Source organism: Haemaphysalis longicornis, unplaced genomic scaffold, assembly GCF_048455015.1.
Source record: "Haemaphysalis longicornis isolate Haplotype H1 unplaced genomic scaffold, Haemaphysalis longicornis Haplotype H1 scaffold_2, whole genome shotgun sequence".
Classification (NCBI taxonomy): domain Eukaryota; kingdom Metazoa; phylum Arthropoda; class Arachnida; order Ixodida; family Ixodidae; genus Haemaphysalis; species Haemaphysalis longicornis.
Window position 1 is genome coordinate 117747565 of NW_027526295.1, and position 27518 is coordinate 117775082.

General features: G+C 45.8%; 1 protein-coding gene across 3 annotated transcripts in view; it reads left to right on the forward strand.

Moving 5' to 3' along the window:
• The window catches only part of LOC144167329 (uncharacterized), a 40591-nt gene extending 13073 nt beyond the window's left edge, over positions 1-27518 (forward strand). Inside the window, exons 2-6 of one of the 3 annotated variants that reach the window (XM_077696622.1) lie at positions 489-589; positions 3220-3282; positions 12623-12697; positions 17962-18015; positions 27330-27518. In XM_077696622.1, coding sequence (XP_077552748.1) covers positions 489-589; positions 3220-3282; positions 12623-12697; positions 17962-18015; positions 27330-27413 — 377 coding nt within the window. In that variant the 3' untranslated portion in view covers positions 27414-27518. Of the gene's footprint in view, positions 1-488; positions 590-3219; positions 3283-11822; positions 12336-12622; positions 12698-17961; positions 18016-26673; positions 26772-27329 lie in introns of those variants that run through there. The other 2 variants (XM_077696623.1, XR_013321956.1) reach the window with 2 other exon arrangements.

The following is a 27518-nucleotide window of genomic DNA, read 5'->3' on the forward strand; positions in this document are numbered from 1 at the left end:
TCTCTTAATGTTATGATGGGCACATCACAAAGAACACATCCCCTGCTATGCGCTGCATGGTGGTGCAAAACCCTTCTATGGGGAGGGTAGAGACAAGCAAAAGGAATGGCAACGATAGAGAAATACGCTGCATGTGGCGAGTAAATCTCAGAGCGTCGTTAAGCACTGCAATGTCTCATGCTGCCACAATTCTGGAAGACGTAAAATGCTTATTGATTTTATAATCCGCCGTTCATACTCCCTTACTAAACACGAAAACTGAGTTACAAAATTTTCGCAAGCCTTTTGCACTTTAGAGAACCCGACGTTCGGTCTTAAATTTGTTCTTTTGTGTGCTGTAACGAATACTTGGGCAAATAAAGACATAAAGAGCCCGTATGAGCAAATTACATAGCAACTACATTGTCTCTTTTACTCAAGCAAGCCCACAATTTATCTCCACGAGGTAGACCAGAAGGAATTCTTCAAATATTTGGGTTTTTTTTCAGATCCAGTGGAGGCATCAAAAGCAAGGAAAATGTCTTCGGACCTATTCTTTGCTTGCAAACATGAACTTTTCCGGTTTGACGTGAAGCCTGGAATTATCATGGTAGTAAACCACATTTCCGGCATCGATTTCAGTTTTGAAATAAATGTTTACATGATATATCGATCGAATTTAAATCCACCGATGCGGAATACAAACTGGGTGATTTGTTTTTCGAACCAATGTTTATTCCAATACTTACTTCACAAACGCAGGAAATGCCTGGGTAAGATTTGATGCCAACCAAGCATTATTGCTTTATATAAAGGTTAGTGTATCACGCAAGTGGTCAGGTAGCGGAAAAGGAAGAAGGTATATAGGTTAACACTATTTCACAACACGAATACTCTCCGCAAACCGTAATTCAATATTTGTACCCGTTGCTTCATTACCATTGTTGATTGCTCAAAAAAAAAGCTGTGGACGATTCATCTGTCAAGGAATCGGTAAAACACGAAAGTGAAACGTGCAACGAAATCTGCAGCTGAGCATTATTTGCGGGTCGGCGGCTGTCTTGTGGGTGTGCTTAGCGAGCAACGTCCTGCTGGTGGGTCGCTTCGGTAAAGGTGTGCTGGCGTCATTTCCATGACGGATATGACGTCACTAAAGTCTTCATGTATCCCGACGTAAAACACTGTCGTGTGAAAAAATAAAACCCGAAAACACACAACCCGAAGTATAACGCACTCTTTAGGACTAAAGGTTTCCACGCCGCAAAAAGACCCGCTGGGCAGGGCTGTACTCTTTACAGGCCGTTGATTCGTTGTACTGGCGTCCCTTCCGTTACGAATATGACGTGAGCGAAATCTTCGCAAATCCCTGAATAAAACACTTTCGTGTTAAAAAATGTAGAGACTGAAAAGAATAGTATAGAGCCATCAAGCCAATCCCGAACATTTCTTTTGTCTCTTTTATAAGGAAGCCTTCTTCACTGATTTTATGTACGCATCAAGCAAAATATCTAAAACACAAACATGTTAGCTCGCAATTTCGGCTTCGCTGAACATCGCGGATACAATCGCCAACTGACTCGATGGTATTTCGAACCCCAGCCTCGTCCTAACACACTCGTCCTAACGTAAAGTTATCTCGGCAGCTCACCTGAGAAGATTGGCCAAAGCCTGACGTAGGCGATTCGTCTTATAAGGCAGCACTGGGCAGAATTTTTTTGACGTAGAAGCGGCTTCTCCAACTGTTATTAAAATACACGCATGAAGAGAGCTGTAGGACCATCCGGACGTACGAGTGCAAATTCAGGCGCAATCGCCGGCTTCGTCTTGCGGCCCTGGAGTACATTGAATAAAATGTTTTTTAGTTGTATAGATGTGCACAAAATGGCAGATACCGAAAATAGTGCACCCAAGGGGACCAAAAAACACGTCGTGTTTGCATATCAGCATCGGTCCGTGGGCACAGTTGAACCAGACTTGTGCACATTTCCCCGCAAATCTCTTCGCACTGTGATAGCCTTTCTTCAATCGTCCTCATGACAGGGACATTGGGTGAAAACCACGGGTATAAAAATGCCACAACTTGAAATATTACCACACCAGTCTGATAACAAACTAATAGTGATGACGATAGGTAACTCGAGAATAGCAATACGTAATGATGTACAAAAGATACCCAAAGCAAAGCAATTCATTTACTGCATCCTTACTTTATAAAGAGTGTTGAAGTAAAAATTGACGACAGCTGCATTTCCAAAAAAGAAAAACGCACAAAACTTCTGCTTTCTCGTTCATTCTTAAAATTTGAATTTATCAAGGCACGATACCCCTAAATGAGAATATATTTCTCAAAATAAGTCACACTTTGCGATGTGGCGCCTAATTAATCGCCTACGTTTTGTTTTTTCTTCCATTAGAGAAAAGTGGCATGAAGCACTGCGTGCTCGAGAGGAGAATTTTTACCCCTTTCGTCTTTCTTCCCCGTCACATTGGTGGGGATGTCAACATGGCTACGTCCTCAAAAAAGATGTCATAATGACGATTACGGACGTCGTTATTTAATGCCCTGTCATTAAGACATTGCACCCTTGGCAAGGTTTTCCACCCACTATCTGATAAAATCATTCTTCTCAAGATCACATATTAAGTGAAGTTGAAGCCGCCTTCGCAAAATCGGAGAATAAGCAAGTAAATCACCCGGCGGGGAGTTTAAACAGTTCAGGTAGGTTAAAAACCGTTCAACTGTGTCACCCAGCCATTTGCAGCCGAGTAAATGCCGTATAGTAAGAGCCCACGGCAAAGTGTGGTGTAAACAACCCGCAGTATCAGCAAGCCTAACCAGCAGGAGCAGTGAGGTTACTTTTCAAAAAAGGATATATTTCGCGAGGCAAGGGTAAAACACTTTTGGCAAAGCTAAAGAAGACCTTCTGCAGCATCAGAAACTAGGTTACAGAAGAGGAAGATAAATTATACAGAAGAGGAGTTTCCATTTACTGTGCTGGTTTCAGCATTCCGTCTAATAGTGTGCAATGGGGCATTCAACCCGATTTACGTTGTTACTCGATAGCTCTGTTTGTCTTCGGTAGTCTAGCAAATATGCGGATTGGGAAAAATTTGATTTCTATAATCAACTGAGAATAACATGATAATCTTTCTCTGGTTAATCTTCTGTATCCATGGCTTCTGGTAGAAAATTTGAAACGTACTTCATTGCTTGTTTTATAAACAAAGCCTGTATTGCAGGAGGTGAACCGGTTCTGTGTTTCATTTCGGTTCTGCTGGAGCGTTGCGGAGGAAAGAAGTAGCGTGAGTGCATGAAGTTTCATTTTGTGCAGTTAGTGCATTTTGCGGCGATTGATACAAAGCAAGTGTAGACATACATGCTGCAAAAATGAAGAGCCCTTTTCCGGGGCCCACGTAAAAGCGAATACCTAAAAAAATAGTTCGGCTCTTTATAGTGATAAAATGCAAATAGTTAAAGCTACATCCAAAGAATTCGTGATGATTAAGGCTCAATAGAATTATTGACTCGTTAAAGCTTCTAGTACACGTCCACAAACAAATACCCTGCTTCTAAATACGGTTTTCCTACACATCTTGCTAGCACGGTAGGTAATTTTATACCTCTTGGAGTCGTATCACAGGAATAATTAAGGGAGGTACAGCTAAGTAGCGTCATAATCTATCTCTCTGAGTATAAATATATTTATCAAATTTTATTTTGTGACAAAACGTTGAAGGTCCACTTGATTCTGTATCAAGCAAACACCCCCTTTTATACACATTGCCTTTAGCGCTTGCAGAGTGCTTACTTTACCAAGAGGCTATATCTAGTGTGCCTTCCGACGTTATTACAGGGTCTCTACTGAAGCACTTCTAAGCCGGTTCGGAATATTCCGCATGTGGACTAGATCAGTCACCCATACGTAACGCAATCTAACATCACCTAACATGAACTAACAATAATAAATCAGTCGTTTCTTACGCAAGAAACTAAGGCATAAAATCTATAATTATAACTAAAGAAAATATAACAAATCAGTGATGCAGCAGCCAGATTATAACCACTGTCTTTGATGTCAGTAAGCTAAGAAGGCACGATTTGTGCTCTAGCCAGAGACAGTATGCTTCATGCCATTCTAGCTTTAAAAATCCCATTATCATCAGACGATGAGCTAGCCATGGCGGCAGCTATGAGCTGAAGGGCCGCTGGATGGCACTCTCTGGACACGGTGTCTACAGAGTTCGGTTACGCACTCATTCCTTACCTTAGAAAGTTGTTTCTGCACTTGTTTGTAATCTAATCCAAACACATTCATTTCACACAACGACCTTGTTTTCAACACTACAGAACTTTCATCAAAAAGTGTTTAAGGTTTAGCTGTATAGGAACAAAAACGTTCCGAATGCAAGCCTTTGAAGGTAGCCAAGATATGGGAAGGGTGAAAAAATTATGGAAACATTAAAATAGACCATATAGAAACTAAGTGTCCGCGTTGTCTTACCCACCATCGCAATCGATATCATGGTGGTAATCACCATCTTCCTTATCCTATTGTTTTCATTATAAGAGAAGATCATGTGCTACAGATTTCCGCCACTCCGGTGCTCCGCTCGCGGAGTCCACTGCTTGCCCCTGGCTTTTTTATTTCGTCTTTTCATCCGTCTCAACTAACCATACGCCGGCCCATTTATCTAGGTGAGGAGGTGACACCAGTAAAATACACGAAACACGGATATTTCTATGTTGAAATAGTTTACTGTAGAAGTACTATTACCCTCTGTTTTTTCCCGCTTATTTCGATTCGAATGCCTTTTCACCTTGTCGTGCTGGGTTGATACCTTACAAACCCCTGGGTGGGTTGATACCGTACAAACCCATTGACCCCAACCTCATCAATATTCTATACACGTCATCCCGGTACAAAACCTTCACCGGGAACGCTACCAGTTCGATTTTAGTTTTTGAAGGTCATATGATCGAACGCACGAAGGTTCAGGGTCATCCATGTTACGGCGTGTATATGGATACTTTTTAACTTAACATACAAAACTTGCGCGCCGCTAACGCCCGCGCGATTTTTGACTCAGCATTCTAGCATCAAAATATTGTTTTCAAGAGAAGGCTCGCCTATCAGCACATTTTCTGTAAAAGACTTTACACAAAGGTAATCTATTATCTATTGAACGTTGTTCTGAAGAAAATCATCCAGGAAACACCGTATTAACATTTCTGCAGTGAAGAAAAGAGTGAACTTGAAGCTCCCTGGGCTGATTTAGCCCATCAAAAATTTCATACAGCAAGGTGTCAGATAAAGCAGCTAACAGGCATTTGTCCTCCCAAGGTAATGTTCCAAACAGTACGCCAAGGTGCCAGTTCAAAAATTAAGAACTCAATCGGCCTAGGCGGTACTTCTTCTTGGAGATTTCCTATGCAAACTGTGCAAAATGCAACCTTAACACCGCTGCTACAACTATGAGTATGTTTTGTAACGCAACGTAGTAATGACGGCTGATGCGGTATAGTTTATTTCCTTCTTTTCACATACGATGTGCCGCCAAGCTTGATGTCTCATTGTTAAGCAAATTAGGTCAGTTTGATTTTTAAACATAGGTATAGTGTCGACAATGCTGATGGTCGCTCGAGCAAAAAAGCTATACATACAGTTTGACGGGGGCGGGGTGCCGATGCAGCTGCGGAACCTTTGACGGAACATACATTACACAGATTCGCCTATCGCAAAAAACGTTACACAGAAATAATGCACAGAAACAATGCACAGAAAGACAGAAACTGAATAGAAATTCTTTATTACTATTCATTCACGTAGGACACTAACTTTGAAAAATGTCAAACGCATATTAGGAATAGATCACTCCCTAGAAGAACAGGAGAAACATTGTTGATACCAGCATCTCTCTACTTTGTAGTTCAATATTATACAAAGCAATTCTCGGTGGCCAATCTTGTCACAGTCAGCAATGTGTGTGTATATTCGGTTGCACATCACAGGTACGGTGTAATCAAGTGAGTGTAAACAGTTATCGTTACGAACTTGGTTAGCAGTATATTTATCTCGTTCAGGAGTTGAACTTATTCCCGTTCGGAATGCGGTACCAGATTGTTCTACTAAAACATCACGGCTGGCAGTGCTTAAAAAACGGAGCTGATACAAGATGCGGGATTAATAAAGAATCTGTATGATGGTGATATTGTTCGGTTGAAATAACTGTTTGGTGTGAAGGATACTTTAATGCGGCCTATTTCGGGGCCGATCATGTCTTCGGAGGGTTTAGAAATTACCATACGCTTTATTATAAAGCAGAGAAAGCGGGTTCATTCTTCGCACAGTTTACTCTGACGCCGAAAGAGGTCCCGGAGCTCTCTGTCTGGCAAAAAGACTGGGAGCCCATGCCCCGGGGCTTCACCGCGCCTCCGGCGGCCACCTTTTCTGGTTTCTTACCATCCAATTATAAACACCTCACCACGGTTGGTTACAGCTTATGCTTCGGAGCTCCGGATCTGCCATGTCGCCAGTATTCTGGCTAAGATTATTCAAGGCGCTTCCTGCGCGATAAAAGCAGTCAACCTGACTTTGAGGGAGGTGATGTGTTTAAAACGCTCTTAGGAGCACTCGTGGTGCCATCGCTCCAACACATTTGGGTGGATTCGACGCATATTTCTGATCTCCCACGGAGACGCCCATTGCCTGCCTGAAATCCTGCCTCGCGTTTCGCGCATCGATGTCCCAACGCCTCCGGCTCAAAGGAGCTATCATGCGTTCCGGGCGCACGGTGTTTCCTACGGGTTCGTAACGCGGGCGTTGGCTTCGGACTTCGCCGTCGTGTCTAGCTATTTCAAATAGTGAGAGAGAAGTGCTTCTTCCTGTTCATTTTTTCTGATCCACGCTATAGAACAAAATGCGCTGAATATATTGGGGGTAGTATTCCTTCGTTTGTATGCGCGTTAACAAACGCTTGGAATGCCATGGAACGTTTTAAGAAATGCTTAGCAGCTTTTTGACAACATTTTGCGGACAATATTTCATGTGCGTGGGCGTTAACTGGGCCCCTGCCTAGCAGAGAAACAATTTCGCAATAAAGAAAACTTATTTTAGCTGGCCGTTGAGCCCGATCTAAGTGAGCACTTCACCAAGAGGGAATCGGCAAAGACTAAGTACTACGGACAGAGCAAAAGTCGAATTACCAAATGCAACAGGCCGCGTGAACACGTATACAGCGAAGAAATGTAGATAAACTGTCGCGCCAGTTGGTGAAGTGGCGTCAGAAAAAACAAAAGGCCAAGCAAGCTACACCAAATTCGGCACGCGGAATCCGTGAGCTGGGACAGGTCGCAATCTATAGAGCCGGTCCTGCCCCCGACGTGGGCGACAAAGTGTACAGAGGAACAACTGAACGAAATGAAATTAAGAGACAAGAAAAAAATCTTTTATCCCCTGTCCGTACAGATTACGTATTTAGTCGATTGCAACGCGAGTTCTTTTTTTCAAATTATGGCTGCCTAATGTCAACCCTCGCGTTAGAATCAAATACCGAAATTAAGGTTGTCTAAAAAGTGCAACAATAAGCCCTGCTCTAATGGACGGCCCCAGCTTTGGGCACCCAGCGATCTATGTCGGCAATCTAGGCTTGCCAAAGGCATTCTGATCCGCTGCAAGAAAATAAATAGCTTTGTTTCCGCCATGTTTCCGCCTTTTTTTCTGTGATTGTGTGCACGTTGCTTTCGTCGTGTGTGGTGGAAGAGGCGATTTTGGCTGCATTGGGTTTCGTCTCCCATCGGCTCCCTTACAATGACAGCGTGTCGTGCAGAGTACGACGCCCGCTTCAAGGGGCATGCCATTTTATTGGAGGAAGAAATCGCCAATTCAGCCGCTGCCCGAAACCTCGACGTAAACGAGTGAACCATTCGCGGATGGCGGCTCCAGCGGGAACGACTTTTGAAGTGCAAGCCGGGCCGAAGTGGTTTCCATGGGCCTCGCCATGGCCGCTACTTGGAATTGGAGCCGCGTTTTGATGATTTTGTCAAAAACACCGCAACCACCTCATGGAGTACTCCCATATATACCATTTCAGTACTTAACTAAATTGCTGACGCTTAGAAAGAAGCCCTGGCAAATCTCCCCCCACCCCCTCTGGGGATACGAGCCACGTCATTAAGGTGAAGAAAGCGTTTTGGAAGGCAATGAAGAGCTTCTTTAAGCGTTCGCAAGAAAATTATTCTACCGAAGAATTTCAAGAGGTGGTAATGCTGCCAAAAATACTCACCTGCTCTTCGTGACTCACCTGCTGTTTCGAAAGCCCTCATGCGGATGTTTAATGCCTTTTCCTCCAAAACACCATCGCATCATTGTTGGGAGTCGATTGCACTGAAGGTTTTAGAAGAACTACTGATCAACTTGAGGGTTTCAATTCGATACGCGCCAAATCCAGAATTATCACCCCAAGATTGCTGAAATTCTTCGCATAATTTTATTTACTTGCAGCCTTAAACTTCCCCCAGCTGAGATGTGAGCCATATAATATAATATCTTTGACCGCGTTGCATTAAGTCCTGTGACAAACTTCAGCTTTTTCTGAAATTCGACATAGGTGGATTTGGCTCATTTCGAAAAAAACTCCTCATTTGTTTCTTGCAGGAGAGAAGGGCACAAAGTGACATAAGGCAACACGGCACAATGACCGACCATTGCAGACTGGGTAAAATGTTTAATAGACACGCCCGTGTGCCATCTTTTCCAGCTCATACACTTTACAGCAGCCAAACCAAATAAGGTGTGGCGTCTTACGAGCAGGTTCAGTGCCTTTCGGGTCTGTTTGCAAATTGTAGCATTGTTAATTTTACTTTAGCCGAAGCTGATTACTCCATGTAAAAAGTATAAAACAGCGCATTCACTTCCTAAGCGAGAGATGCTTAAAACATGAAGCTTTCTCCCATACAGCATGAGTGAAGTTTAAGTCAAAATTCCGAACTGCTTCCCCGTGTGGGAATGAGGCAATCGGATAGACGTCGGCTACAAAGCGCGAGGTACCCAGGTTCGTATAATTGCACTGGAATGGTACTTTGTTTTGAGGCGTTGATGTACGTTTGTGCAAAGCCACCACCATCATGTGCCATCCGATTGGGTGAAGTTGTCTTTCCATCTCACCTTCAAGCTCAGCCAATTTCAAGCCAGCGCACAGTGACTCCATTGTGAGAGTGTAGTATAATCGCCCATTTGTTCCAAAGACATTGGTACAGGGAGGAGAATAATGGGGATGTGTACGTCGGCGTGCCATAGCAAGTGATACAAGAAGCCGCCATCTGAATTAAGTTCGCTGCCTGCTATGCCCACAGTGCCTGGTGCACTCAGCAGTGTTGGCGGTTTTTTTGCCGTGAAGTTGTTTGCGCGTTAACTGCGCGTTCTCGGAATAAAAACCGCGTTTTCGCTCCACAGGCTTTGTTTCAGCGGGTTCAGCCACGGGTAATTTATACCTAAATTGACACCTCTATGTCGTATGCTAAAAAGATTTGTCTTCGTTCCAACTTTACTGAGTAAAATGAGTCAATATTGTTCCAAATTCTGGGTCTCAGCTCAGAATTCTGGGGCTGGCTGTTCCAACCGAGCTATTATTTGCGCAGTATATCCTAACATTATAACGAACGCAAAGCCAATCGTTTCAATTAACCACCGAATCGCTATCGACGCAAGACTTTCGAGGATAATACACTATATCAAATATATTTCCATTATGGTACGCCTGTGATACAATTCCTCTTTGGTGCTTCGTCGCAAGGAAACACCGAACACTTCTCCAACTTGGAGTACAAAAACGCGAGGAAATCCGCAAGGTGAACATTTGTCATCTGAATTACAAACTTAACTACTCCTACAGGGCCAGCTACACTTGGCAGCGTACAGCATGTCATAAATCCCGCTCAAGACCGAAAACAACTGTACTCTTAACCGCACACCAATCCTTCAATCTTGCACCCATCACAGCAAATGTGCATCAAACTTATCATAAATGATTCAACGGACATAAACCTTAGGTTTTACGATGTGAAAATTGATATCGTTTCTTTTTTGAAGTGTAGCGTTTTGGAAGGAACGTACTGTACTCGCCATGTTTTCCCTCAAAGCATTGAAGGCCACGTGAGACAGCGAGGCTCTCAGCAGCACGTATATATGATGCACTCTACCATGCAGAGTCCCCTGTGAAGTCAGGATTTTCAAGTCTGTGAGCAGAACCTGCCGGATCTTTTATACACAAGTGAGCATTTATTGACCAGTTATCACCCAGTGGAGGAACCACTGTCAAAGTGTTATTCACGGGCACTTACGGCCGGGTCACGTCGTTGGACAAGCCTATCAAAAAACGACTTCAAAGCCATCGCCTTTTCCTTTGTCTGTTTGTACCTTTGACGGCTGGATAAAAATCCGCCGGTCAGGTTTTTGTATAAGTGTCATTAAGGCATTCCATTACTTTCTGACAACATGGCTGCGACACTCTTAGCAGGAATTCTTTCTTTTCGAGCTCGAGCAGGGTGCTGACGCTCATGTAGATTCCATTTCATAAACGGAGGCAGCAATAAGCACGCGATCTTTTATCACAGTATTCCACCTTACACAAGTACAATGTACAAAAACCAAACGTTTTTGCTTCTACACTGTGCCAGTGTGATAGATACACATGAAAACACTGGCTCGTTGGCAAGGACACCGACAAGGGGATTAGTAACATCATTGCGCTGCGGGCTGAAGCCGCGCCTCCGTTCGTCTTTACATTAATGCTGACAAAACTACTGGCAGAGAGAGCCGAAGCTCTCTACTTCTTAACAAATAAAGTTCTTTCGCTTTCTCTCTACTGGCGCTGCTCATAATTTCGAACATAAAGTTCCCGCTGCTCTCCATTTCACATTCCGGCAGGCTCTCACTTCTGGCTGCCCCCGTCAAGGTATCACGTTTGCGCGGATGTCGTATTTCCTTGCGCGCTTGATAAGCACTACGGATAATCCCGGCTGGTGAATACTGTACCAGCGGATGTCTAGTGTCCACAAAATATCTCCCAGTGGACGTAGCACCGCTAAAGAATAAGGGACTTTTAGAAATCAGACATGCATGTCGTAGCAGTAGGAATTCCGCACAGACTACAGCCGATGTACGGAAGCCTGCTCATACTCCAGAAGATAGTACAATCCCTTTCCAGCGTAGTCAACCTGCAGGCCAAATAATTTACTTTGGCCACAGGTCCAATCAAAAGCTCTGAAATAGCCGACGAGACGCTCATCGCTTTTACAGCCATCAGCGTCACACAAAAATGAACACGCCATCTGCCAGATCATGAAGGGTTTCCTACCAGTCTGTCAAGTTTAAATGTTCCGTCTTTTCTCCACTCCGGCGCATGCAGTTCTTCATAAAAGAAGAGAAAAAAATGTGTGTGGTTTACTCTTTGATCTTTACCAACGCGTGATCACGTCGTCTGTCTTCGTCGGGAACTTGAGGCCAGACCACAGAGCAAGAATAATATAGGAGAGGAAACGAAGCTTCCTAGCGTGGCCATATAATGTCACAAGTGCTCCTCGTAGGTTAAGCTAGCGGCATCTGTCACGGTCGGAGAAACTGCGCAGCCACCGCGAGCGGCATTGCACTGTGCAGCAACGGAATGAATTGCGGCCGCTATCATTTCGTCTATCAGGTACCGCTACCTTCTCCTTCGCCGTCGCAGCTACGAAGCTTGGCAGTCAGCCCTGTTTTTTGTTGCGACATTATCTGGTCGCTCGCGCTTGCTTGCGGATTGGGCCATTTTGCCTCCTACATATTCTTGCTCCGTGGGCTAGACACAAAGTGCACCCCTCTGTCCGCCTTAACAACTAATCAACACGGCACTTTTCGTACACTTTCGTTCACCCTACAAAAAGCACTTTGTTCTCTAAGCTTTTCACTGATAATATTTTATCGGCATAGCGCCAGCATTTGCCTCGCCCATCGTGTTGTTTGGCCGTTAACCAGTATTGGTGTTTCCTCGCCTTCATTCCCATTGTTTCCCCTATTTTTCCAACCCGCGCTGGCTGCACACTCAATTTTAGAACCTGTAAAAGTGGTGAAGGATGTGCCGGAACTTGTCGAAACGGCGTGCGACGGCGCATAGAAAAACGAATACCAACAGGAGCATCGGCAAAGAACCAGGCGAACCGCTCTTCTACTTGACATCTCCCAAGTAATGTCGGCAGCGGTGCGAAGTGAGCGCAACCGCAGGGAAGCGCTCGTTCTTTTCGTGGCGTTCTGTCACGGTCCATTGACCGAAGAACCGGGACAATATTTTGCGACTTGCCCGACATTGTTTTCGACTTGTTTGCAGTAAGTCAATGTCCCACTCCCTTGAGAGAGGAGTCACAACCACTATGGGCAACTCACCTGGCAGCCCCAAACAGGGTGTTTGTCCCGGCTATTCGTTTTCAGGTTTTAACGGTTTGTTTTTCAATCAAGCGCTTTTGTAGTTTGTCTAATAACGCCCATTGTCTTATTGCGAAGATGGCGTTGTCCCCCTAGAAACGCGAGCTTTGATTTCGGGAAGACTGACCTTTTAGGGCGAAAACTTTTGTTAACAGTAGATAAAAAATGCCGCACTTTTTACTGGCTTTCAGAACAGACAGACCATGATTGACTACGTGTTTTATTGCTTGGACAAGTTGGCACTAGCAAACATGACGGTTAAATCGGTAAGTGTCCTCCAACTATTCTTGATAGGGCTCAATTCAAAATACCTTCAATGAAGCTATAACGTCATGGTGTGCCGATAGTACAATGTGTTTGGAACCACAATCCACTGAAGTTGAAAATTGAAACCATGTGTAAGCGGAAGCTATAGGCCGTAGGCGGAATGAGCAAAAGCGGCGACAAATATGGCGACTGAAAGACTGGTAAATTTTTATAAGGCGAGCATGAAGGGCAGACGTTAGGGCACTCACAAAGAAGAGAAAATGATTACTGCGGAATGCCGGGTCTCCGGCGGGGTGTTAGGTCCCTCGTCTCTATGTCTTGATGTATCCTGGGGTCCGGAGTGGTCAGGCATCCAGCCACTACTCGTAGAATAAGGCGAAATTAAATGTGAAGGCACGGGTTTGAGGCGAAAGTAATGTCGCCAGTGTAATCCAATATTTATATCTGCGAACAAAACACCTGACGCGGCCAGTGGCTTTAAAACACAAGGTACGTTATGTCGCTAAGGTGGCCGAAAACTAACATCCCGGTGTGTTTTAATAACATGCATTCACCACCAAAGCCGCACGCCGCTCAAAACAATATGATGGTCCATGTACAGCTGTCCAAATCTTTAACTTGCGTGCGTGAGCGACGACTTTTCTGAGCGTGAGCGCCATTAAACAGCGCCGAAGTTGAAAATGAATTGAGGCTAAGCGCATGCTCAGATTGCGGGCTCAGCGGTTTCATCGTCTGCTAGGCTGTTCCTTCTTAAGAACGTCACCCCATACAAGTGCCCTGCTAACGAACAGGCAGCATGAGCAAGCGAAATATTTTGCTTGTAGTTTATGTTCGGGGGATCAACGGTGCCACACAGGGTTGATAACCCACCTTTCTGCAGATGAAGAAAGCGTTTACGTCAGGAAGTAGCAAATGAACAACATATGTTCTTGGGCTTCCTTTCTGATTTGGCGTGTTGGGCGTATCTTTACATTTTATTTGCTCGATTTTAAAGCAAAGCTTTTTACCTCTACCCCCCAAGGGTTCTTTCGCGACCGTTGGTGTCACCAGAAACCTCCAGCGAACAAATAAAAGAATTTACTGGCACGGCCGGGAATCGAACCTGGAACTAATAGACTAACAAAGCGAGAGCCCGTTGTCTTACCGATTTAGCTACGAGCCCACGCGAAGACGGAGAAGACAAGTGGTGTACTCACCAAGCACATCTACGGGTTTACCCCCTGCGTTCTCGCTGAATCCCACGTGAAAGCGTCACGCGACCACTCACGCCCGTCTGGCGGCCTTGTGCACACCTTGCTCATATGCTAATAGTTACAAAAATTAAATGAAGATCACACCAATGCATGGCATCTCACTTCTAGTACGCCAATGTGCTAAAGCCGGTGGCCTCCAGTGTTCACGTAAAAAATCACAGCTCCTTGTCGTCCGCCCTCACGCCAAATCAAGGAATACATTCAAATATTCCTTAATGGCCAGGCCATCGCTCCAAGCCCCAGCATCACGATCCTGGGCCTACATCTCGAGACTAACACCAAGAATGACGTCTCCTTGCATCGCCTCAAAAACAGCATAATTCAAATCATACACATGATCAGGCGACTTGCCACCTAGAAGCGAGGCCTAAAGAAATTCGGTACCTTTCGATTAATTGAAGCTTTTGTCCTCTCGAGAGTCACTTACGTCAACCCCCTGTCTTCTTCTCGACAAGGAAACCATCGAGATGCTTTATATAATGATTAGGGAGGCGGTCGAGCAGGCCATTGGTCTTCTCATTAGTGCGTCCACACAGAGGCTGCTTAGCACGGGGCTCCATAACACGGTGGAAGAGCTGATAGAAGGCCATCTTTCTAACCAGAAGGTCCGACTCAGAACTTCGGTGGGTAACCGCATGCTTCACCAGATTGGCTGGGAAGCCCAGAATGTCACTCCGCTTGACGTACTCCCAGACTCTTGGCGACTAAAACTAAAGATGCTCCTTTTGCTTAGATATATGAAGCCCTCACATGACGAGGGTCACCGAAAAGCACGGGCTCAAGCGCTAAACACCAAGCAGTTATCTACACAGACGCCTCCAAAAACCGAGGGCAGCAAAACGCCATCATCGTGGCTACCTCCGGAACCAACCTCCTTGCGTGTACTTCGCTTAGGAACCAAGAAATGACGGCAGCAGAAGAGGCAGCCATCACCTTGTCTCTCACTCAACCAGGAGTTCGGAGGGTAGTCACCGACTCCCAGAAAGCCTACTGGAATTACCAGTCGGGTTTGGGTGTCCTGCCCTGCACTGCGCGTGCTAAAAAACCACTCCCCAAACGGTTCCATTCAGCTCATCTGGACACCCCCCCCCCTCTCGCTTCAATGGAGGGCAACAAATACGCCCACCCAACAAGCCTGCGCTTTTACCTCCCGTGCTATGGAGCTTCACGAGGACAGTTACCCGGTTTGCACGTTCATGGAGATAACCCAGGATTATCGCCTTCTGAGACAGACCGTGCCTTCGCCTTACCCTGCTCTTTCCAGAGAACAACAAACTACCCTACGGCTCATACAATCCGGTCTCCTTCCCACAGCCTACGGGTCTTCACTTAATGCATCCGAATCGCTACGATGCTGAATCTAAATTTTGCTCAGAAGTAGGAGCACTCCGCCCCGTAATCGGGGTGTGCGACTTTAGCCCTGAGCACCCTCCTCTCTTTCCGTCAACTACCCAACAAGAGCAATGGGAGATGCTGCTGTCCAGGCCCTCTCTACCTACCCAGCTTCAGCGGACAGGCCGCGCGGACTGCATATGGGCCCCAAAGAAGAAGGAACCACTCCCCAGGGCTGCACTCTGGGCTGTTCAGAAATCTGATCAGAAGTATTTCTTCATCCTCCTCCTCCTTCTCTGCCGCAAATCTCGGAGAAGTCAGATCGTCTAACACCGGGTTGGAGCTTACTTTAGTTTTATAAAAAAAGTTTCCACTCTTGTGCTACACCAATACAACTCAACCAGACACCGTTCATGCATCATGCATTGATTTAACCTAACCAAGAAAATCTCTTTGAAGTAATAAATCGTGTGGTTAAATGCATTTCACTTCTATCTGGTTTTACTATTTGTAGAGCGATGTGAGTGAATTTAAGTGACGTCGCATGGGTAATCGTTATGGGTGCCGTTTACAGCTTTGCTTTCCAACCACATTCACGGGGTGGATTGGCGCGATTTTTTTTTTTTCGGTAAAACTGATCTTTGGAACATAAAATGCGAGCAAAATGTTTGGCGTACCCACGCGGCCTGCTCGCTTGCAGCTCGGTTGCATGGGGTGACGTTCTTAACAAGGATCAACCTCGCAGGTGATGAGCACCTCCGGAGCATGCACTTATCCTCAACCCGTTTGCAACTTGGCCCCGTTAAATGGCGCTCACGCCCAGAGATGCCTTCGCTCGCGATCGCTAGTTAAAGATTTGAGCGACTGTACGCGGCTCGCCATTTGGATAGCAATCTTGAGTAGATTAGTTATTACTGGACACCATTTTAAGATGAAAGTATGATTTACATATCAACCCTATACGACACATCTTATCACCTGGATATTCATTTCAAGCAGAGTATCTGTCTATGACACCATTTGAAGTTCGTTAGAGTTACTCGCAAGCTTCTGAATGTAGATATCTGTTTTTATAATGTGTGGACTACCCGGAAAAATAAAATGCGCTCACACCTTTCACCTAATCCCCCCCCCCCGTCACTGCTAGTAGTGTGTGCTAAAACGCTTCTCCAGTCATCTGTTCTGACAAACGTGAAGGGTCAAGATTTTCGACATGCCCAAACCTGCTGGCATAAGGGGCAAAAAGAAAGATCGAATTAACCGGTGGTGGATGATTGATTTCGATGCATGTGAGGGAAGAAGGATGCTTTGGGGATACGTGTTCTTCGCAGTTTCTAGAGAGTGGCGTCTTCAAATCACGGCGGTCATGGGCATCCTGTCAGGTGTATTTTGCGGTATACAATATAGTGGAGAAGCATGTATACATACTCTATGAGCATACCGGCCTTGTGGGCAACAAGGGTGGCTCCGCCCTCTTCGATAATGGCCAGTTGTGTACGCGTGCGGGAAGCGGAATGGTCGGCCTCATTACGTTTGAGGGGTTTATGTAAGACGCCCGAACGGGGCGTGCATCGACGAGGAGGGGAATAACCTTCTGAATGCAAGGCAATAGTCTATAAATGAGAACTCGTAGGTAATTACTGCAGCGTGCCTCCAATTGTGTCAGCACTGTGATTGCCTCATAATCTATCGTGGCTTGGTGACCCGGAACCTCACAAAGCAAATGACACTTCCGCAAAGTTAGGAGACTCTTTAAAGGCGAAAGGCTTAGAACACTACGTTTCGAACACGCACGTTGTGATATACAGATAATTGTTGAAACAACAAAGAGTTCATGTTTTCGGAGCGAGCGCGATCCCGTGATCACGTGCGAAGAAGAAGGAAACAGCCATGCTGGAGGAGAGTGGGAAAATTTCTCTGAGATATAGGCTGTTCGGTTCACGCCGTAAAAGGAAACCACAGCGCCAATATATGCAGGTCTCTAACGCACGTACTATAGTAGCCTCATGAGACGTGAGGGTATTTTCTAGCTACGGCGAGTGAGTAAAACGAGGTTACGAGACTTTTGTACAAGGAACCAGTCCGGTAGAGACAGGCGCAGGCGGAAAGTTCGGCGTACATTTAAACAGTACGCAAACAGAAACAGGTCGAATAAGGGTTTTACGTTCACAGTCGTACAAATTTTTAAGCAGTTATGAAAACTTTCGCAAGAAAGGGCGGTATACTTGGGTGTAATATGCGCTGACTTGCAATATAAAAACTGAAACAGGTTGCGATGAAAGATTCCAGACTTGCATGTTCCAGTTACGCCACGCGTTAACCACACTTTTTTGTCAATATGCGTAACTATTATTTCTGGGCAGCCATTAAAAGTCGCTCCAAAAAGTGGTGTATAGTAGGCATTTAAAAATATGCAGCTAGCAGCCCTTCAAACATAATGAATATGCTTTATGCTATTCGTTGAATCCTGCCGTTGCATTACCCAGAAAGCAGGGCATGACACAAATGTCGATATTCACTAACTGTCACAAGGGCAGAACAGATACAGCAAAAAGGCATTTTAAAAGGCTGCGCTTGTGCCGTCTTCATGTGTTCTTGTCCCCGTTAATTTGCGCGCAGTTTCTTTTTCGATGTGCATTTTAATCAATGTCATAACCTCTGGTTGACAATTCTTTCAGGATTGGGCACAGAAGTACCACTACAACCACAGCCACCAACTAGCAGCATTTAAGGTTAGTACGTACTTGGAAATGGCTCCGGCACCTTTTCAATTTGTTTTTGCGTGTGCCAATCGGTTACGTTCACCCAAGAACACCGGAAGTATGGGCGATTTTGTCGTAAGCCTATTTGTCTCGGCACCAGGAATATGTACACAACAAAAGAAATCAGAAAGAGAAATCAGCTTTTTAGCAGCGCAAATAACATACAAATACAACTTTATATGCCGCATGGCAAAAATGCGAACTAAAAAAAATAACATACAAAAGTACGAATATGTGTGACAATTGAATGCAAAAACGTGACTCAAACTTGCCGCAACCGTGATTTGTAATATTTTGTTTGTATTAGCTCTATTTCTTCTCTTGGTAAGAAAATTGAAAGCGGGCTAACGCTTTCGTACGCTCGCTGCATATATAAGAGGCTTCGATAATTTCAGTTTCGTCTGCTCTGCAGCCTCTGCGAACAAGTGGCTACGGAAATATAGAGAGCATTTGCTTCGTTTGTTGGGCGCCGCGAGACCTTGCCTGCGCTTGCAATATTACCCGCGTGCGGTAAAGCACGCTTATTGCTTTAGTTAGGCATCCGTCTAGTTATCCAATGCAAGAGTTGCCAGACAAGAGTAGTAGTTCCTAAACGACCTCCGGAATGGAGATGGCGTATTCATTTGGTTCTACATTCCACTTCACTGCCTTCAAGACTTTTTGTGGGGGTGGTGATCTTTCCCACATGCTCGTTGATTTCAGCAAGGCTGAGTAAACTACGAGAAAAAACTACAACTGGCCTCTTCGTTTTGCATTTGCTTTTGATTTTCACCATCCCTTTAAATTCCGCAGTAGTGTTTTACGTATAAGTACATCAATGCTGTTAGGGTAGACCAGCCATGTTCTCCGCCCGGGGCATCTGAGTAATCATAGTGACGGTTTCGGTGACACCGCGGACACGGAGCCCCCAAAGATGAGCTGGAACCAACCTTGGTGATGTGTTTACAGGCGCAGGGTAAGAACGCGCGAATGGTGGTACTCGGAGCTAATGTCGAGCTCCAACCATAGGCTCCCTGTCTTTCTACGATGCCGGTACCTATCTTGGCATCAGGGTAAACCAAGCAAAGAAAGAACTTGCTTCTTTCAATGCCATATGGTAAACCGGAAAACCCTTCCAAGCACGATCGGATCTTGTGAAATAAGGGGACACCCTTCTCTCGTGCCCCACTATAATCCTCATAAGTGTATTCGATTAAAGACAGGATCTGGAGGGGTGCCCACAGCTCGTCTCTTTCTCCACATAGTTTGGTGCTGCGAGACCCGCGAGAAGAGACCTCCAAAGGTGAGGCACAGCAAGCGCATTCCACTTCTGCTCGACCGCCTTCTGACCTCTTGAGATCGGGAATGAAGCCGCACATGGAAGGAGCCGATTCGGGGAACAGTGAGGCAGCCTAAGAAGAAGACGACTGAACGAACTAAGCCGTCAGACATATCTGCCTGACACAGCACGAGATGTCCGCAACAGAAGACAAGATCGACGCGGAGACGACGCCGACCTCTGCCTTCCGAGCCCGCTCGCCAGCTCTTAAAATTGACGCGACGCTGGACCGGACCATGGAGGCTCTTCTCGATAGGCGGAGCATCGTGCGACAAGAAATCACAACAATCATTGGCCAATTTCAAGATCTCCTCCCAATGGCACGACCCTCCATGAGTGAGTTGAATAACCTTGCTACTCAGTGAACACTAGGTCATGACGAACTAAGCAAGATTAACCGATAAGTGGAATATTCTGTAGACATTCATAATCTGGAGGCCGAGTCTGAAAATGCATTCAACTTCGACGATCTAGTTTGTGTGGCCAAATCCAAGCTTGAACTTAAAATGGCTGAAATAAAGAGAGCTCGAGAATACCGCATAGTATTCATGAAAGACCGAATTAGGGCAGAACATAAGGAAGGCGGAGAAAATCAGACGGGATATTTGGAAACTAACAAAACGTCAAAGGCAAATCACACTCATGGACAGGAAAATGGTGAAGCCCGACATTCAAGGAAACTAGATTTTCAAGATATAACCCGAATGGAAACCAAGGGCTTTGTGAGTTCTCCTGACAAAACTGAACGCGAGGAAGGGACCACTACCACTACGTTCTTGGAGCGAAAGGCGATAATTTCTACCAGGACTGGACTTGCGCAAACTATGGAAATCAATAAAAACTTTGACATTGATGACCTGGCACCAAAGATGCCCCAGGAGAACTCTTGTAAAGGTGAAACAGTGCTTGAAGTAACGAGTGATAGAGAGCGCGAAAGTATGGATCCCACGATGTTCGACACTGATTTTCCTGGGGAAAAGAAGATGGCATCTTCTTTACAACCTTACGTATTTATTCCTGTATTGTTCAAGTGTAAGGCACTGAGAAAGCAGTACGTGCGAAAGAAAGACAAAACTGCCAAAAAAAATCGTTCAAGGACAGATGGCCTTACGTATAGCTGTGCTTATAACTTGCCAAAGTTTAAACAAAGTTACCGTCGCCAGCTGATGTTGAGAATAAGAAGGAATCATCTTCACCTTCTTGGAAGGACACGCACAGTGAAGCACTACTCAAAGCGCACAACTGGAACCGCACCAAGCACTACAAACCGTATCGTGCGTTTTGAGGAGAGGAGCAACGCGAATACGACCCCTATAAATCCGGCTGCAACAAAGAAAAATGATGCCTTGCCGAAACGGAAAGAAATACCTGCAACTAGTACACGGAAAAGCAGTTCAACTAGTCTGGAAATAGTGCATCTATGGGCTCTAGTACCTCGGTTCTTGAGCCCACCAAAGGCAAGACATTAATACGATCAATGGAGGTGGAAGCCGAAATGTGTTGAACTCTATTGGCCCACTCGGACATAAAATTATCCCTCCATGGACTGAACAATTTCTTGGCCACGAACCATACTCGCTCATTGTTGCGCGGGGAGGATGTTGTGAAATAAGTAGATATCCATCCCTCGTGCCCCACTATCATTCTCATAAGTGTGTTTCATTAAAGATAGCATCGGGAGGGTTCTCCGTGGCTCGTCCCTTTCTCCACATCGGACCGTGAAAAGGGAGTGCACCGAAGTACCATTCTGCCCCTGCCAACAACTCCTTTCCGAAAACGAGAACACTACCCCCGCTTCCTGATGATCGAATCGATTTGTAAAAAACGCCAGTTGCCTCACTGCCCATGTTCTTGATCACGAAGTTTATAGAAAGATTTATTAAATAGTCTTACAAAGCACAGAAACCGAGAACTCTAGAACTGTTGGTGAAGTCAACATCAAGCAGCAGGGAAGAAATCTCTTGAGCCAGACATGCATCGCAGATCTTGATATCAGGGTGACGCCATACCGAAGCCTAACAGATCACAAGGCGTGATTTCAGATCCTGACATCAAGAATGAAACCGAAACCGATCTGCTCGAGGGTCTCTGAAGTCACGGCGAAACAGCAGTGAGGTGCATAACCATACGCAGAGAATACAAAGAAATCCCTACCAAACACTTGATCTTAACTTTGACCGGTTCACACTTCCCCAATTCATCAATGCAAGATTAATTCGATATTCCGTTCGGCCATACATCCTTAAACCGTGGCGCTGTTTTAAGTGCCAAAGGTTTCAGCATGGTACTAACTCTTGGCTCGGCCGACTTACTCATGCAAAGTGTGCCCAGTACGACCAACCATCTAAAAATTGCCCATCGCAAACCCTTACCTACGCCAACTGCCGGGAACCCCCCGCGACCTACTCTCGAACATGCGATAATTTCAAGCTGGAGAGGCAGATTATCAATGTCTGAGTCACTGCTGAGAGCGTTACCTTTCCAGAGGCGCGAAAGAGGTGCGCCTGTTTCCCCTGATGAGGCACTCCGACGCAGATCGCCAATGGGTGGAGCAGCATCTGTTTTCCACGGGGACGCTGATCAGCGATGCTGAACTGGTCCTTCCACCCTCCAGCCCCTCCCGCTGGGCTGTCTCAACGCGCCTCCATACCGCTCTTAGAGTCACCAGCGGTTGTGGTGACAACTATGACCGTTGGGAGAGACGTGGCCTCCACCCTTCCCTTTCCACCAGCCCAAAGCATACAAAGCCAGCCCAAAACGCTATAAACATTCTCTTCTATAAAGCAATAGTTTCACTTATCTAGTAAACGTTGGTTTTTGCGGTGCCACAAGGCGATATTTATCTGCTTTGTACAGGACAAATCACATTACACGTAACTGCAGCCTGCTGCACCCCTCAACACGTGCGTGCCGTGTACGATCCAGTACCCGGCCCCATTTACCGTGGCGAAATCGTTTTTTTTTTTAGTTTTCACAAACTCCGTATTGTCTAAACAAGACCTCTGGGAAGAGGCACTGTCTTCCGGTTAAGAGCAATGACCTATGCCTGCGCCTAAGCAGGGAAAAAATATCTCAGGGCGAAGTAGGCACTACCACCGGAAACATTGTCCTCAGTTCAAACCGCAGGAATTCTGACATAGGAAAATTAAACAATAGGGACCTGTTCGCACCTTACCTGCTGTCATATCAGGCACAGTTTGTATAATATGTAGCAAGGATTTGAACCAGCCAGTGACATAGAACAGGAGGAAAACTGCATTGGCTATGGTCAGCGTTTGGGGCATCGTTCACGCTTGTCGTGAGTACTGCGCACGCATTTTGGTCCAGAGTAGAACACTTAGTCTACCCCGGCATTGGGAGACGCTGCCACAATTTTCCTTTGTATGGTCAATTTTTTTTACGCTTTGCTAAGCAAATATCAATGGCGATTTTTTTGTGTAACCACCCCAGCTTACCACCATGATGTAGTTTTGTACAATTCGCCATTCTAAGTTTATAAACACGTCTTCCTGCAATACCCTGCTCCCAGCGTGGGTGTAATTTTAACTTAATCTATAAGGAAAGCGGCACGGCGTCATTAGCAACAGCCCTCAAACGCTAAAGCGTTCATGTATTAGCCGAATCATGTGGCTAATCAGCTCGAACGTAAAGTAACATCCCAAAATATGGAAGCTGATTTCGCGGGGCGCGAACAAGGCTTCCCAGCTTAGAACCATGTGATTGGCAGGTGGCGACGCTCATGGTGCTGGGATTTACTTATGCGGCTAGGAAGCGTCCCAAGTTTCCGTGAGGTGCATAGGTTTGTACTTTAAGGTTCTGCTGTGTGGTGCGGTGTCTGAAATCGTTCAGCTACGGACGTGATCTGAAGCTGAAGAATTGGCGTTTGAAGACAAAGAGATGCAGGCTTGGTTCATTCAAAACGTTTCCTCATTGGAATAATACTGACACCATTTTTAACACAAGCTTCCCTGAACTAAGCTCTATAATTGGGAAAACCGAGAATAGCCATGCCACTCACGAGAGAGTTTTCCGCACTGAACCTATGACGTATTACGGACGTTTGTTGCGATTTACTTAAGCCGACAAAATCCAACGTAAATACAGCAGGATATTGCCGCCAATCATGCATTGGGTTGGTTTATTTGTGTTTTGCTTTTGCCGCCCGGCTCCGCCGGCCTGTGTTATCGGTGTTGTCTGTGGGCCAAAGGAGGCGCTTGTTCCGTTCTTTCTTTTTGTGCCACACATACGTTATCTCTTCTGATAGGCAGATCGTTCTAAACTAACGTGAACAGCCTAGCATAATCTTCGTTGATCTGCAGTGTTCTGGATACACTTCGACTATTCCAGAAACACTCGCGCCGAGTGATAAATTCCCGCAGAGCAGATGGCGCGGCATTCGAATCGTCGCGCTCGCTTTCACACGTCACTTTGTGGACTGCTGCTTCGCCGCCTGTATTGTTTGAGTGGTTAGGGGAGCACAAGTTCGCTCCAATAAACTCGTTTTCTTTGAAGACAACTGCGTCGTCTTTGTCTCCGTGATATCTGGCGGATATGCTGTCTATGTAGTACGTCGACGTTGAACACAAGACTTGGGACAAAGTCCTTCCGTATGTCACCTTGCGTACAGCACGGCTATACAAGAAACCGCACAGATGACACCGTTCGAGCTTGTCTACGGAAGACGGCCGACTACGATGCTTGACGCCATGCTTCCCGACGTGGAAGAAGACGACCTCAACGCCGACGTCCAAGGATACCTTCAGCGTGGGGAGGAGGCCCGACAGCTCACTCGAGGTCGCACAACGAACCAGCAGCTGGTAGATGCGAGACGCTACAACCTACGATGCCGAGACGCCGAGTACCAACCAGGGGACCGTGTGTGGGCTTGGACTCCAATCGAACAACGTGAACGTATTTCGGACCCTACCTCCGGATTCTACAACGTGTTGACCACCTTACCTACGAGGTGATCCCCGATGGTGATTCCGCAACATCACGACGACTCACGCGGCCCGAAGTCGTCCACGTGGTTTGCTTAAAACCTCTCTACGCACGATGACGGACTTCTATTTCTTTTTATCTGTTCGGACTGTCGCTTATGTTAGCATCGGGTCGATGCACTCTTAGAGTGGGGGGGGGGGATGACGCGAACCATGCATTGGGTTTGTTTATTTGTGTTTTGCTTTTGCCGCCCGGCTGCGCCGGTCTTTGTTATCGGTGTTGTCTTTGGGTCAAAGGAGGCGCGTGTTCTGTTCTTTCTTTCTGTGCCACACATACGTTATCTCTTCTGATAGGCAGGGCGTTCCGAACTAAAGTAAACCGCCTAGAATAATCTTCGTTGGCCTGCAGTGTTCTGGATACACTTCGACTAGTCGAGAAACCCTCGCGCCGATTGATAAATTCCCGCAGAGCGGACGCCGCGGCATTCGAATCGTCGCGCTCGCTTTCACACGTTACTTTGTTGACTGCTGCTTCGCCGCCTGTATTCTTTGAGTTGTTAGGGGAGCACAAGTTCGCTCCAATAAACTCGTTTTCTTTGAAGACAACTGCGTCGTCTTTGACTTCGTGACTTTGACTTCGAGAATAGCCATGCCACTCACGAGAAAGTTTTCCGCACTGAACCTATGACGTATTACGGAAGTTTGTTGCGATTTACTTAAGCCGACGAAGTCCAACGTAAATAAAGCGGGATATTCAGAGATTATACGCTTTCAGAATAAGCTGTTAGCGCTTATTGTTAATGCATATTCTTTTACAGCCGTAAGAATGTTGGGCTAACTAATGGACTTTACGAACGAACACCTAAACATGAAAGCCGTAATTGGTACCGTCCGCCCTAGGCCGGCCAACGCTGGTCACTAGGTCAAGAGGCATATGTCATACTGTCCTTCTTGTCGAATTGTACTCAATATTTGAATAGAAAATTACTATCAACAGTAATATAGAGCCGGGTATAAGTCAGGACAGAAAGATACCATGCGCGTAGTCTGGCCCCTCAGCGGTATCGTTCAATGATTCAGGAAGGGAAACGATAGCATGGCTAACAAAAAATAGGTTCTTGCAGAGGGCAGCAGCCGTAGTGAACTTATCTTGTGCTTTTATGGTAGGTAGGTAGGTAGGTAGGAATAAATTTATTGATGCTGGAAACCGACGGTTTAACGCGTCGTGACGTTGGCCAAGCGTTGACCCGGGGTTATGCCCTACTCTGCAATACCCCAGTTCGGCCAGTTTGTGGCGGGTCGTGAGGCTTGTGCTTTTCGAGCGCACCCTTCGCCTTCTGGATGGCCCATAGATGAGTGTCCTTGTCTTTAGAGTGCACTGCACTTTGAAGTTCGGGCGGGTATTTCGTGGAGGTAGCTTCGGTCGGAAAACTGGCGCAGTCCCACATGATGTTCCATTGATCGGCGAAATCCACTGCACAAAAACTGCACATACCATTCGGATGGAGTTCTGTGACCTGTAGCACTGCTGGGGCCGGGAGTGAACTGGTCTGTATCTGCCTTAATCCTGCCCTTGATACGACATTGATACGATGCGGCGCGAAAATTGAAATTTGAGCTAAAGTGTCTTATTTTGCAGTGAATAAAGCACCATTGTCTTCCGGACAAGCGCTGAAGTTAACATAGAACACCAGAACTTTCGTACGAACCATCTTAAATTTTATCTGCATGGCCCCTTAAATTAGATACTTTATGAGCGGGTAGGCTAGAACAGATGCGTGTTCCCCAGTATTAGACACTAGTATGAAATGCCTGGCCTATACCTCAAATCCTCGCAATGGCGTGGATTGAATTTCTACAATTCAACGATGAGCTATTGGTATTTCCATCTGTGCGCTAAGAGAAGAATAATGAATGACCACAGCTTCAAATGCATTTTGATAGAACAGAAAAAAGACTCTGGGGTGCCATGCTTCGTGAAAACCGTAGCGGGGAACTAAGCGATCCAGGAGAACGGTGTGCTCCGCTCCTCCTCAAAACGCCAAGGAAAGACGGATACTAGAATTTTGGTGAAACGGGCAGGCACCCGAGATCTTCCTCGTCAACCGAGGCCGCGATATTTGCCCTAATTTATATTACAGATGAAGGAAAGGGCAGTGTTACTCTTGCATGCTGGAAATTTATTCTGGCATGATTTCCTATGTTTTGAAGTACGACCCCAATTTTTTTCTCTACAAAAAAATACCTCATAACGCGCAATGTTCGCAAAAATACTTCGTGTCACAACATCAACATCGTACGCACTCCGGCTCTGGCGGGCTTTTCTTCAATATTCTAAGGACGAGAGAGGATCTGGCCGTTTCTTTGCAGAGCTGACCTCGGGACCACCCAACCTCGAAGACGTGGACAGCGGCCCCCCTCCTCCTCCACCGTAAATTCCCCCATTTCTGTCGCAAGGTTTATACCCGTAAAATACCGAAATAAAGATGTTAAAAAACAAGATTATACTTGAGTAAATCAAGCTTCGCCAATATGATGTATTGCAGTGCCAAAAAATCTGCGACGTTATTGCACCCGTAGAAGAAAAATTTGTTATAACCATCATGTGGTCCCACGCTTGCTACACACTAGGAGCAGATTTTCTATTCTGATGTTCCCTCTACTCATTTGAAGTCGAGGATACTCACCATAGTATTAGAGCGGCGGAAATGATGAGATCGTCCATCAAAAGAATAATTTACCAGAGAGACAATGCTTCCTAGTAAACTGATTAACCCATGTCGCACTCGGGTACGGCACCATAATTGTTAGAAATAACAATTGCCCACATACTGACGGGTGCCATGATGTCTGTTCACGGGGTCTAGTACTTGTACACCGTGCTCCCGCCGCCTTAAAGGAGGGCAGGAGGGGTTTTTGGTTCACTGTGTTTACGGATTAGCCTTGCACGGGTCGTAGTAACATTAGTTATTAGCTCATTTGTTTTTGAAATATCAATTGCCCTAATCTTTTTTTTTCTCTTTCAGCGATGCGGATCCAAGTACCTTTCCACAGATATCCGTTTCATTTTATACTCACTTGGCTGGATTACAGACCTAATTTCAGGATGAAAAGATAAAGTTTAACGGCACTGTGCAGAGGAGCGTAACATGAGGCTGCAACAGAATACGACACCGATCTTTTCGGCAATCACAGGATTTAATAAATTTCCAAAA